Source organism: Canis lupus, chromosome 22 (assembly GCF_003254725.2).
Source record: "Canis lupus dingo isolate Sandy chromosome 22, ASM325472v2, whole genome shotgun sequence".
NCBI classification, from domain to species: Eukaryota; Metazoa; Chordata; class Mammalia; order Carnivora; family Canidae; genus Canis; species Canis lupus.
In genome coordinates, this window is record NC_064264.1 from 51,001,983 (window position 1) to 51,016,701 (window position 14,719).

Consider the following 14,719-nt stretch of genomic DNA (forward strand, 5'->3'; position numbering starts at 1 on the left):
TTTTAGTCAATGCTGCTGGGACTGGGATGTTGCTCTCTTCTGAATATAATCAAATTCATCTCCTAGTGACCTTAGCTTTGAGGCTTTTTTTTTTTTCATTTTAGCTTTGAGGCTTTTTGCCAAAATTCCAAAACAGTAGGAAAAAAAATCTCATTTGATGTCTTGATATGAATAAATTATTTAAGGTGTAATAATGCATTTTCACCTCACAAAAATAAACTTTATATGCTTTAATATTTTATTTTAATGTAAATTAGATTGCTTTTCTAGTTTAGCACTAAAGATTTCTCCATGTGTTATGTACTTCCTTCTCCAGGTCAAGTCACACATCCAAATTCATCTTTTTTTCTCATAGTTCTTTGGTATTAAAAAATTAAAACCCAGTAAAAATTGTACTGAATTGTTTATAAAAGTGAATTTCACTTTAGAGAAATGCCAAAGCTAGTAACAATGAGTCCTAAGGGTACAACTGGGTGAAATGCAATTTCTTTGAAAGAGTTTTGACATTTAATAGAGCACACCAATTGTGACAAGAGCAGAGTCATTGCCATAGTTCACTTGTTATTCTAAGAGGTAAAATGAAATAAAAAGAAAACAGATGACTATTTAAAAGGATGAACGAAGTTAATAGGACACTCCGTTCATCAATGAAGCCTACTGAGAGATTTCATTCATGGTCATTAATAAAATGGATGAGAAAGAAGGTACTAGACACTTCTAGCTTTGAGGTAAATGCTTTGAAAACTCATTTTCAAGAAAAATGAATTTTAAAGGGGAAGTTAGATATTATCATTTGTGTTACTGATTATTCCTTTCCAGCGTTTCAATAATGGAAATCCTTCAATGTAAATGAGTTTTAAAATTGAAACAGCTTTATGATTTGGGCTCCTCTACAACTGTTTTGAGGATATCAGATTCTCCCTTAAATATAGAAACTCAGGACGAGTTTAGTTTTAATTTGATAGAAAATCTTTGTCTTTTAAGCCTCACTAATTTTTAATGCCATGTGAATCGAGATACATACTTCAAAGTATTAGAAAAATACTGGGGTGATAATCCATTAGTTTCATGAAGCAACACGGGACTCAGTGTACCACTTGCTTGCTCATTTACTGTATTTTTGCATCCTGTGGTAATTCAGTGCTTTGCCTTGTATTACTTAAAATAATCTTGGCACCTCTAGCAAAATTACTTTTCATGCCATATTATATTGATTTAAAACCTTATACTGACAAATATAGCGTTCTTCAGGATCTTTTTCTGATATGCTTACCAAACACGGGGCACCCAAAATCCAGGCTTTTTCTCTCCAGGTCTTAATTTTAAATTTAAGTTCTTGGACACACTTACATTAATTCTGAATATGCCGTTACAATCTTCCTAAAATAGGGAAAAAAATACAAGGAGGGGGAAGCCTGGTCAGACAGTGAACTCCTAAAAGATAAAAGATAAACACTTTTAGCCTAGGATAGCAAAGATTTTTATGTGACAACAGCGATGTGGATAGCTACCCAGCAAACAGGGACAAGAAGTGCAGAGATGAGCAGTGAAAGTTCACACTGGGAACATTTGCAAGTAGGCAGAGGATCCAAAGAACCATTCCTCCCAAGAAGACAAACAAATGGCCGATGAGCACATAAAAGATGCTCAGCATCATTAGTCAGCCAAGAAATGCAAAGCAAACCCATGATGGGATACCACATTCCATCCACTAAGAAGGCAATATACAAAAAGTTAAATAATGAGCTTTGGCAAGGATGTGCATAAATTGGAATCCCCTCTCTACCCTTACTCCCCCTGACATCCCCATTCCTCTCATGCTGCTGGTGGGATGGTGTAGTCACTTTGGAAAATAGTATGACAGGTCTTCAAATGATTAAACAAAGCATTTCCAGAGGACCCAGCAGTTCCACCCCTAAGGTTTTTACTCAAGAGAAATGAACACAGATTTCTACATGGAAACCTGTTCATGAGTGTTTATGTCATTATCATTGTAAATAGCATTAATCATAATGGTCAAAAGATGGAAACAATTCAAGTGCCCATCAATGGACAAATACCTAAATAAAATGTGGTGCAGCCATGCAATGGGATATTATTCAGCTCTGACACTTGCTACAACATGGGTGAACCTTGAAATCACTGTGCTAAATGAAAGAAGCCAGCCAGTAATGACCACATGTTATACGATTCCATTCATATAAAAGTTCAATAGGGTCTACAGAAAGTAGATTCGTGGTTGTTTGGGGGTGGGGGTGCAAGGGGGATAAGGGTATAGAGGGGACAAGTTTAAAAGACAGTGTTTCTTTTTGAGGTGATAAAAATATTCTAAGACTGACTATTATACAACTCTGAATACACTAAAAACTACTGAATTGCATACTTCCAGTGGGTGAATTGTGTAGTAGGTGAATTCTATCTCCAATAACATTGTTTTAAAAATATTTTAAAACAGGAGTAAGAAGTTTTTCACTCATTTTCTGTCTTTATTCTCCTTTTTGTCTTATCTTTTTTTTTTTTTTTTGTATCTTTGGCTGTCCGTGATTGTTGTATTTTGAACCTAAACACCTTTCCTGGGTATAATATGTACATACTTGGATATTTCAACAGAACTTCAAATTTTAGCCTGGTTAAAATCACCTTCAACCTTTAACCTTGTTTCCTCCCACCTTTTCCATTGCTGTCCATGAACCAGTACTTTGTCAACTCCGGCATAAAGATCTCAGAGTTGTCTATGGCTTTCCCCTATCCTGCTTGGGTCTCCTCTCCATTCTTATTTTCACAGGTTTTGTTAATGCCAACATCATTTCTGTTTGGATTACCAATAAAATCCATTAAAACAAAAGCCTTCTTACACAAATAATAACCCTTTAATGTAAAAGGCATAGACAAACTTACCCAAAGACAACACAGTTGTTTTACCAAAGACAAACACAGTTAACATTTTGGTGAATATCCTTCCAGTCTTTTTTCTACACATATATGGAATGGTACAGTTTTTACTCTTCCAAAGGCCACTTTTGCGGTTAAAATATATTGCAGTTATCGTTTCATAGTAACTTTACACGTTCATCTACGACATTATTCCTATTGATTGTGTTGTGGTGGATCAAATAGAGGCCCCATGATATACTTGGCCTTATGGCCTCTCCCAGCTTGTCTTTCTGAGCCCAGCAGGAGCCCACCTTTGATTGGGTGAGGCATCCTGGCATCCTGGTTAAAAGCATGGACGATAAGGCCAGGCTGCCTAGACATGAATCATAGCTTCCCACTTATTTTGGGGTAACCTTGGATAAGTTATTTAACCTTTGTACCTCTATCTTTAGCATGGTCTGGGTATGAGTAGATAGTATAAAATCACAATGTGCTTAGGTCATTATTAATATACTGAGTTCTGTAAGATTCCTTCTGGGCTTCATCTTGAAATGTTGTTCTCATCTTCCTGGCCTCTATTCAGTATGAATGCAAAATAACTCCTCTTTCCTTACTAGAGCTTGTGGATTAATGCACCAGCTCTTTATCACCTCCCTTGTTAGCTGATCAGTACACATGACCTTTATACCATGTTCCTTGTTCTGTCTTCTAAGGTTTATGGAAGTTCCCCAAACCTCAGGCAATACAGGTGCTGCCCAACCTAGTATGTCCCTTCTGCTCTGCCACTTCCTAAAATCCTCACTATTAACATAACTGATAATGTGTTTGACTGGACAAAGGTGTTATCTGTATTTTATAACCATCAGGGAACAAATAATTTTTATAATCAATAGCCCTAAAAATGTAGAAATTTTCATGCCAATGAAAAATCAATATTCAAGAGCCATATTTTCTGGAAATAGAAATATGTATTATAGTTAAGCTCTATTAGACCTTTTGGGTACATGCGTTTTAATGGACTTAAGGTGTTATTTTATTTGGATGAAAGAGGAAATGTTTTTGCTGTTTGTACATAAGCAGTGCTTGGCTCACTTCATTAATCTACATGAAACATGAGGAAGAATCCTAAGAGAAAGGGCACTGGATAGTGTAGCAGTGGTGGCTAATTGTGACCACACTTTCCCCGTTTTTCTGCAGGATACATCACTGAGCTACCTATTGCATTCTCCCATCTGGCCTTTGGAAGCCAAGCTCTTTCCGGTGAAATTGGCTGAAGTGAGGGTGCTCCTTCTAGGCTCAGCCCGTAACCCTCAAAACACAGGTGGTTCTGTGCTCTTATCTGCCAGCTAAATGGAGAAGACTTTGAAGACATCAAAGGGTAGACAAGGGAGGAAGACAAAAGGAATTTTGAGTCTCCTAGAGGTCATTTGGAGGAGAACTGTTCACCTTGTCCAAGATGCAATGTGCTCATTTCATTATGTTCAGCTACCAAAACACTGGGCTTGTCCAAGAGCTGGCCTCCTCTTACTAACATTGCCTGAAGAAAGATAAGGTAAAGGACAGTGGCAGAAGTAGTCAAGCTTAGGTCTTTGTTAGCTCTCTTAGTGGGGAAGATTCGAGACTTGCCCATGGAGAGAACTGCTGAAGTGGAGAAGCAATGAACAGTGCTATGACAGTCAAACTTTGTCTCTTGTCCTTTCTGGGTGGTGGTGGTGGTGGTGGTTGCTGATAGGAGTCTTCTGTGACAACAGAGGCAGGGTTAAGTTAGGGGAGGCCCAAAGGGAGAGTGTCTGAGGCTCACAGCTACGAGCATCTGGAATTTCAGGTGGCTCTGCCAGAGGTGTCAACAGAGGTTCACACTGGAACAGTAGGAGAAAGCAGAATAACCTGTGCTAGCCAGAAGAGACACATTGCCTGCCTTAAGCCAAAGGAATTGGTGGGAAGAGAATTCTTAGTTTTGTGAAGGGTTTCTCAAAGTAGTCTCACCATGTGCTGACCAGGGAGGAAAGAGGTGGCGAACTACCCCAATTTTAATCCCAAAACACAGAAAGCAGTATCTTACCCTTCTAATAATGTTGGGATCGTTGCACTTTGCCAGTTTCCCCGCAAAAAGCTGAACTCCAAAGCTTGCAAATACAAGCATTAATGTCAACAAAAGAATGGAGACCTGGAAAAAATTGGTGAGCCATCACATGTCTTGGTAAGAAATTCTACGTAGGCTTGATTTGAACAGTGACAGGGACATGACTTTTCAGATAATATGGTATGAAATCTGTGTTCTTTTCATGATATCGTCTTTTTCACCACAGGTCATTCAATTTAGCCTTGCTGGGATGTTAAGAGAAGAGAATTAACAACCGGTTTTGAATATTTAAGAATAGAAACATATGACTTTCATGTAAGAAAATGGCTAAGGTGTTTTTAATATGACTTGGGTTTTTCTGGTTTTGAAATCGACACGTTAATGGAACAAAAGAAAAATGCTTGAATAATTATATTTTCCCCATTGTCTCCAAATGGATTCCTATCTATATCAGCAAAGCATAAATGGTTTTGGTTTCTTGTGAGCAATGAGGGCAAACCAAAGTGCTGCACACAGAGGAGGTGAGATCATTTAGTCCTAAAAAGCAAGTCTGTGAATTGACTGGTGCTCCCTCTGCTGGACGGTGCTTTGGTCTCAGCAGAGAAAAATGGCAAAGGGTAAAAAACACGGACCCAAACCACTGGTCTGTGCTGGTTGAATAATCTAAATGTCTGCCTTAAATATACCAAAACCACAGAAACACCATCAGGAGAAAGGCACAAATAGATTTCTCTGCTAAATTCTATCATGGCTCCAAGATGCATACACATTAGCTGTCAGGTGATACCCTTTTTCCCTTCAGTTCCAGCTGTGTGAAAAACCACCGTGTTATGGCTTTAGCACAAAGAAAATATGGGATTTCAAATACGTCTTTAGAAAAATATTAGCAACTCTGTGCCTATAGAAACATCACAACCTGTCTTTAAAAATACCCTTGAATCAACAGCAACTACTGCTGTTCTTTCCCCATAGGTATGTTTCTAGAAAGCAAGATATAAAATAAGCTTATGTAAATTAATTCGTGTTTTCCATGCATGAGCAGAACTCATCAATAATAAAAAGAATCCTTTGATCACTCCTTTGTAAGGCACAGATCCTTCTGTAATGATTGTGAGCAATGGGCTTCCTACTCATCGTTTTTCTGCAACCCTGGTCTTGGAAAACCCTAAATCAGGATCGTCTAACTATAAAGAATGTTTTTGCCCCATTTCCAAGTATTCATTACTGTATCCTGAGGCTACTTAAAGTGGGCTTTACCTGTATGTTAGTTTTTTTTTTTTTAAGTTATTTTATGTTAACGCTCCAAAGATCAGAGACAAGGTCTATGCTGTAAGAAACTGAGGACATACAAAATGAAATAATGAGTCCAAATGTGTTAACTGCTAATATTTGTGAGGTATTGCAAAGTATTGTGAAGTATTGTGAAGGTGTTGCTGAACCTTATCTTTGATTTCTAGATAAGGAAACTAAAACCCAGAATAAAAATTAGGGTCATGAGTTAGGAATGGAAGTGTTAGCAAATAGGACCTCTTGGGCTCTTCCTTTCATCTTACTTTTACTAAAAATGTTCAGTTGAATTAGATATTCTGACAAGTCAGGGCATCCATCGGTAAAAGTTTCCAAATGTGTATTGTGTTTTCTTAGCATCTTTATAGTCCTCTGGCAATAAATAAGATTGGGGACTTACCCGTGGCAATCAAGACTCCCTGTACCCCCTTGTTAGCTTCATCACAGAGTGGGGCTGTATGAACCAGAAGCAGAGGGTAAGTGTAACATACCAAGAAAATTTCCTTGAAGCCACTGAAAAGTTCTCGAACAACTTTCCTCATCTGGGGCACCAGTTTGAATATTCGCAGAGGTCTCAGGCACCGCAGAACCATTAAAAGCTGAGCTCCAGATTCAGCAGGCACATTTTGAGGCATCCAACAAAGAAATATCAAGCTTACCTAGCAAGTGAAAAAAAAAATCTCTAGAATTTATATAATTTATCCTTCACTATCTACACTTGTCTAAGAGCCAACTGCAGACAACTTTCCTTGAGAGATTCCAAATGGTCTATAGAACTAGGATTCACAAGCTATATATGCAATCTCTTAACTCTGAACCCAATCTAGACCTGCCAGTGGTGCCAAAGGAAAAGTCATCAGCTGTTTGCAGAAATGAAGTGGGAGTGCCCACATCGTGTGTATGTGTACCCCAGTGCATTCTCCTCCTTATTTTAACATATACGCTGGAGGCTCAGATTGAAATTCCTTTGATCAAGGATGCTCACCCTCATGCTTGACCTGATTCTCACTATTTTATTGACGATCTAATCTTACATGTTAACGGTCACAATTCTCCTTCTTAAGTTGGAAAAGACATTGATTTTATGCCTTCTTGGACATATAGAAAAAATGAAATTTCTTCAAGTCCCTTCCTATAGTTTCCCAATTTAGTTTAACTGAACAGTTGAATGGTCACCTTGTCTAGCCAGGTATTTTGTATATTGGAATTGAAAGACAGGTCCAACCACTCTCATGTTAGGTTGGTTTTTAGCAATGAGGAGCTCATCAATCAATTATGATGTAGGTTTTGTTTTTGTTTTTTAGTATGGGAGCCACAGGATTGTGAGGTGTGAATGAGATTTCTATCTTAGGCCTTATTAATGTATGTCTTACGTGGATAGGAATGTGGTTGATGTATGTGAAGCATATCCATGGAATTTCTTAATGCTTTTTATTTAGGTTTTTTGTGCATGCCTTCATTTGCCTGTAGTAGACTACCTGCGACTCAGTAATGGCATCTAAACCTCTGATACTCACATATCTTTCTCCTGGACTGAGAAAGGCGGAGAGTTCACAAAACCACAGTGTCTCACATTTAGGAAAAACAGAGACTCACAAGATATATAAATATGTCCATGACTCCACCAAAGTCTCTGATGACAGCAGTTGGAGTGAAAAATAAGCCATCTGCCATAATCTTCAGATTAAGCTCGATGCTCATGAATATCACAAACACGTACTCGGCAATCTGAAATGGGCAAGAGGCAGTTGGGTCACCAAGAAGGGACAAACTGCAGCCCAGTGTTTTCTGCTGAGCTGTGGGCTGAGATTTGGCAGCCATACCTGCAAAGTTGGGGCGTGCATGACTCTTCGAAAGGGGGACTCAAACATCATGGAAATGCAGGAACAGATGGTTACGATGATCATGACCCAGTCCAGGTAAGTCACCAAGCCCAGCAAATCACTGCCAGAGACCAAACAAGATTGAGAAACGAAGGCTCCAGGGAAGGCCGTGCATGTCAGAGATGACCCTTCTGTGATTCTAGAAATGTGACTGGCATTTTTTTTAATCCCCAATTGTCTATTTCATAGCATGATATGGCAAGAAAATAAAGAGAATCTTTACATTTTTATGCAGCATAAAGCAGTACATGGAGATTTCAAATGTGCATGGAAAACGGACTTTGTAATGCTTACTAAAGTTGATGGTACTTTGTATTTTTCACAGCTCCTGTGACGGGATCTGTTTTAGATCTGGAAGAGAGAACAAACACAAAATTCTGCAACATAGCAAGCGTGTTATCACTTGGCAGCATGGGATTTATAAACATCTTATCTACATAAAATCTCTTTTATATCCTCTATAAAATTACATTTCCAGGAACTGTGTGACTTTCAAAGGCAGAGAACATTAGGTGACAGAAAAATCCAAAGAGGTTGCGGCTGATGTTTGTGAAAGTAAAGTTTAAAATTTCTCAAAATCCTTGATTTTAGAATACATGACTCCATTCAACAATTTTTGACATGCATGTGACAAAATTCAGACTCCCATTTAAAAACACTCAGTTAAAGACCCTGCCCTAGCAGTTCAAGAATTTCCCTCAGAAAAGACCCCGAATAGCCAGGGGAGTTTTAAAAAAGAAAACCATAGCTGGGGGCATCACAATGCCAGATTTCAGGTTGTACTACAAAGCTGTGGTCATCAAGACAGTGTGGTACTGGCACAAAAACAGACACATAGATCAATGGAACAGAATAGAGAACCCAGAAGTGGACCCTGAACTTTATGGGCAACTAATATTCGATAAAGGAGGAAAGACTATCCATTGGAAGAAAGACAGTCTCTTCAATAAATGGTGCTGGGAAAATTGGACATCCACATGCAGAAGAATGAAACTAGACCACTCTCTTTCACCATACACAAAGAAACTCAAAATGGATGAAAGATCTAAATGTGAGACAAGATTCCATCAAAATCCTAGAGGAGAACACAGGCAACACCCTTTTTGAACTCGCCACAGTAACTTCTTGCAAGATACATCTAGGAAGGCAAAAGAAACAAAAGCAAAAATGAACTTTTGGGACTTCATCAAGATAAGAAGCTTTTGCACAGCAAAGGATACAGTCAACAAAACTAAAAGACAACCTACAGAATGGGAGAAGATATTTGCAAATGACATATCAGATAAAGGGCTAGTTTCCAAGATCTATAAAGAACTTAGTAAACTCAACAGCAAAGAAACAAACAATCCAATCATGAAACGGGCAAAAGACATGAAGAGAAATCTCACAGAGGAAGACATGGACATGGCCAACACGCACATGAGAAAATGCTCTGCATCGCTTGCCATCAGGGAAATACAAATCAAAACCACAATGAGATACCACCTCACACCAGTGAGAATGCGGCAAATTAACAAGGCAGGAAACCACAAATGTTGGAGAGGATGCGGAGAAAAGGGAACCCTCCTGCACTGTTGGGGGGAGTGTGAACTGGTGCAGCCACTCTGGAAACTGTGTGGAGGTTCCTCAAAGAGTTAAAAATAGACCTGCCCTACGACCCAGCAATTGCACTGTTGGGGATTTACCCCAAAGATACAGATGCAATGAAACGCCGGGACACCTGCACCCCAATGTTTATAGCAGCAATGGCCACAGTAGCCAAACTGTGGAAGGAGCCTCGGTGTCCATCGAAAGAGGAATGGATAAAGAAGATGTGGTCTATGTATACAATGGAATATTCCTCAGCCATTAGAAACGACAAATACCCACCATTTGCTTTGACGTGGATGGAACTGGAGGGTATTATGGTGAGTGAAATGAGTCAATCGGAGAAGGACAAACATTATATGGTCTCATTCATTTGGGGAATATAGATAGTAGTGAAAGGGAAATAAGGGAAGGGAGAAGAAATGTTTGGGAAATATCAGAAAGGGAGACAGAACATGAAGACTCCTAACTCTGGGAAACGAACTAGGGGTGTTGGAAGGGGAGGAGGGCGGGGGGTTGGGGTGAATGGGTGACGGGCATTGAGGGGGGCACTTGATGGGATGAGCACTGGGTGTTATTCTGTATGTTGGCAAATTGAACACCAATAAAAAATAAATTTATTTAAAAAAAAAAAGAGTTTCCCTCATGATTATTCAGTTAAATTTCCAGAAATTAGATGGAGCTCTTTCCCCTGTGTTGAACCATGATCTTGAGTGATTTATATAGAATTTCTTGTCCTCCTGCCCACATTGTAAGTTTTGCTTTCAGGAAGCCGGTGCCCAAGCTTCAGTGAAGCTCCTGATGGTCTGGATGTGTGTGTGTTCCCAATTACAGTAAAGTCTTCCTCTATCCACATCAGCTGTAGAGCTGACAAAAGGAGGCTAAGTCCACACTAAATGAGGTGGAGAATTAGCAATTAGATGTTAGCATGGAGGCAGCCAACAGGATAAATCCACATGAAACACTCACTTGGGGAATTGATCAAATAAACTCTAAACTACCTGCTTCTTTCTTTTACTTTGTGAAAACTCAGGGAGGTTTTTAATCATTAGGACTCAGGTGCCTTAAATTGGGAGGGTCTTTCCAGAACGGCTGAGAGAACACTAGACTGCCAGTCAGAGAGAGCCATGCACTAGTTGGGGTCTCTGAGCAGAGCCAGGCCCTTAACCTCTGCTAATTTAAATGTTCTCCTTTGTTGGGGGTTGAGAGCAGAGGGGGAGGACATACAAATGACACCAAATAGTTTGCCAGGTGTCCTCCAACCCTGAATATTACCATGCTATCGTAACAAAGTAGCATAGACCAAGGAGCTTAAACATCAGAAACATTTTCTCTGAGTCCTGGAGGGAGAAGTCCGAGATGAAGGTGTGGGCAGGGTTGGTTCCTTCTGGGGGCCGTGAAGGAAGGATCTATTCTAGGTCTCCCTCCTTGGTTTGTAGATGGCCATCTTCTCCCTATGTCTTCACACTGTCTGCCCTCTATAGGTGTCTGTGTCCACATGTCCTCCTCTTCTTAGGACAGTAGTCCTAAGGATAGTAGTGGATTAGGGCACACCTCAATCACCTCATCTTAATTTAATTAACTCTTGAAAGAGGATATTTCCAAATAAAGTCACATTCTGAGGTACTAGGGGTTAAGGCTTCAACATACGATTTTTTTTGGGCAGGGGGACACACATAGTTCAGTCCAAAACACATAGTGATGATCATATGCTACTAATAACAGCATCGAGGAAGATCCAATTGCTTAGATGGAAAGCTTTCACACTTCCTCCAGGACTCTTAAGGTCTTCAGGATGTTTACTAAAGTTATGCAGCACAAAAACTCCATTTTATCCACTGGTTGCCTTCTAAAATTGACTTGGGTCATCACAAATGCTGCATCCTCCTGGTCGACCAGACTGCCTGCCTCTTACACATGTCTTCCACATGGGTAGGGAAGAGACACTGGCCAGTGGGTTTATTCTCATAATAGTAATGGAAGCACTAGTCAACTTTATTTTTATTTTCCATTATTCTAGAATAAACCAATTAGGGTATTTTAGCCACAAAGAAACTCAAGAAGATGTAGGCAATGACCTTCCCTATGTCATTCAGTCTATGCTTGGTTCAGTATTTCCAAAACAAAACGTGGAGTTAGTAACACTGACAGAAATGTATTTGGTGACTGTTATAATGAGCACGTAAAGGTGGCTGTTCAGTGGTTCATAAACGTGAGTTTTATATAAATGTTAACGACTTGCAACCTTTGTTTGTTTTCCACCTGGTCGGCCACTCGGCAAAGAGGAGCAGCATGATTAATTAGCCCACGGTTTATTTTGTGACCCCATTAGGATTACATGCTCCTTCTCCCTCCTATGACAACCTCTCCTGCTGTTTGTACGACTCAGGCCAAACACCTGGCTGAAATGGAGTGTACTTACGCATTGAAGCGTGCCCGGACCACCACCCGGCAGAAGTTTCTGAACCTGTGCTCCCGTCCAACTATGAACAGTGGCTTGTCGAAGTATGGGTGATTCTCTCTCAGCTCCTCTTCCTGCACTTTCCTGGAAGTGGAAATTTATGTACAGTAATGCTGAGGGAAAGGCTGTCATTCCAGCACGAGGGCCCAGAAACTGTAGCACTCCGTACCTTTTCATTTCTGCTTGCTCCTTTTTTTCCTGGATCATCTTGATTTCACTGTCTTCTCTCTGTGCATTTCTGTATCTCACTGTATTGGAGTGCTAGAAATACAATAAAAGGAAGACTTTTTTGAAGGCCCAGAAAGATCATTTTTAAAAAAACTGAAGTTAATATCTTTATTTTAACATATATTTTAAATGGCCACATTCATCTTAGCAAGGGCATTTTTTTTCCTTGTATAGGGTATTTTTTTTTTTAATTTGTTGAGGACCTATTATGTGCCAGGCACTTTTGCAGTGCTGGGGATATGGCAAAAAAGCAAAAATAGAGGATGAAATCCCGCTCTTGTGGGGCTGACATCCTAGTCAGGAGAGACAGATAAAAATTCAATCATAATATGGGATGCTGTTAGAAGATATTCAGTGCTATGTTATCAACAAAGTGGATAGAGAGTGCTAGAAGGCTCCAAGTTTGAACAGACTGGTCACAGCAGGCCTCAATAAGAAGCTGTTATTTGAGCAAAGATGAGAAGGATCTGCAGGCCGCTAGGTATCTGCAGAAATGTGCTTTTCCAGAGGAAGGGAAGTCCTCATGTGCAGGGAACAGCTGCGTGCACCTGGAACAGCCAAGATGCCCTGTGGGTGGAGTCAAGAGGGCAAGCACCAGTAGACATGGAGGCCAGAGGCATGGGAGGGGTCTGATGATGCACGACTCCGACTCTGGTTTTCACTCCATGGGACATGGACAGCTGTTGCTCAAATAACCTGATAGATATTATCAAGGATTCTTTTGATTTCATTATCTGTATCTTCTGTCATTGGAGTGAGACAGATGAAACTCTTTATTTTAGATTGCTTCTGTTATGGAGAAAAAGACATCAGGAGTGATTTCTTAGATTAGCAGAGCCTCATCACCTTTTGCTATGGAGAAGATAGCACACCTCAATCACACATTTATTATATGTCTGTGTAATAAATAGAGTAAAAAAATCTTTGGGGGAGCCTGGGTGGCTCAGTCAGTTAAATATATGCCTTTGGCTCAGGTCATGATCCCACGGTCCTGGAATCGAGCCCTGCATTGGGCTCCCTGCTCGGCGGGGAGCCTGCTTCTCCCTCTTCCTCTGCCTGCTGCTCCGGTTGACTGTGCTCTCTCTCTCTCTCTGTGTGTGTCAAATAATTAAAAAAAAAAGTCTTTGAAGAAGAACTAAGCCTCTGGAATTGAGACTATTCAGGTAAGGCCTTTTGTTGTGTATATTTAAACACATATTTTCAAAGCCATGTTCTAATTTGGTTCTTAAGTAGGCTATGTGTTCCTAGCCAATCACACTGAAGGAAAGTGCTTTGAACTAGTGTTGCCTCTCTGAATTTGCTTCTAGAAATTTTCTCCACACAACATGCCTGGCCCCCAGATTATACGTACTTAGGCCATATGTACTGATCACAATTCCACGTAGACCATGTGGTAGATCATATCAGACAGACCTCTGGCTTAAAAATCATGGCACTAACAGATGTGTGCACCAATGAGAACCCAGTAAAATGGGTAATGATGGTATCAGGTGTTCTCATCACCAACTTCTTCTGTTGTCAGTTGTGCCTGGAACACTTAGGATAGTTTACTCTAAGATAGCAGTTTCTACAGACTGAAAGCAGTTGGATTATTCTGGCAACTCCAGAAACTCTTAAGAAATATGAGGAAAAAGTAGTGAAAAAGACAAACAAAAACCCCAAAACCCTAAGGCTTGCTACTTTTCTTTTGCTAGGCCTCATTTCTCAAACGCCATCCTTGGCTCTGAACATTCGAGACTCTGTTTTCTTAATGAATTTAGCCAGACTTAACTGAAGACCTCTATTTTAATGAGGGTGTCACTAATGTTAATTATTTAATATGCACTTTGTAAGTCTCTTAGATACCTCAGCATGACACAGCTGCTGGTGAGTCTAACTCAGAGGCTAGACTTCTGCCTCCATGGGTTTCCCTGGGTTCTCAGGTGGCTTGTTTCTTCTCTTCGTTTGAGTCTATGGTCTAATACAGATGTGTGAACACTATCTTCTCAAACACTTCCTGCCTCCAAATCTACATCTTTGATTTCTTAACATCATTTTTGTTTTCTTTATAATGCAGAGCAAAACTGTCACAGCAATGGACACATGATGTAGAATAAGTAAAAAAACACTTCCAGAAATGATTATATATTTGTTTCCTTGCTTAGTCTTTGATCTCTTTTACTAACATCTAAGTTCCTGGAAGGCAGAGTTTTTGTCTTGTTTCCCTACTGCTCCTCATCACTTAGAACAGGGCCTGGAACATAATAAACACTTGGTAAATATTTTTTGAGTCAGTTAATAAATCAATGAATGACCTGGAGTCTAAAAGCAAAGAAA

General features: G+C 39.8%; 1 protein-coding gene across 6 annotated transcripts in view; it reads right to left on the reverse strand.

The window, feature by feature from the left end:
- The window catches only part of NALCN (sodium leak channel, non-selective), a 315,576-nt gene that overhangs the window by 32,841 nt on the left and 268,016 nt on the right, over window positions 1–14,719 (reverse strand). For all 6 annotated transcript variants that reach the window (XM_025441082.3, XM_025441086.3, XM_025441081.3 and 3 more), the window contains 8 exons: window positions 12,345–12,436; window positions 12,137–12,259; window positions 8,422–8,478; window positions 8,068–8,188; window positions 7,841–7,972; window positions 6,736–6,903; window positions 4,937–5,041; window positions 1,274–1,380 (listed from right to left, as the gene is read on the reverse strand). In XM_025441082.3, coding sequence (XP_025296867.1) covers window positions 1,274–1,380; window positions 4,937–5,041; window positions 6,736–6,903; window positions 7,841–7,972; window positions 8,068–8,188; window positions 8,422–8,478; window positions 12,137–12,259; window positions 12,345–12,436 — 905 coding nt within the window. The remainder of the gene's footprint in view (window positions 1–1,273; window positions 1,381–4,936; window positions 5,042–6,735; window positions 6,904–7,840; window positions 7,973–8,067; window positions 8,189–8,421; window positions 8,479–12,136; window positions 12,260–12,344; window positions 12,437–14,719) is intronic.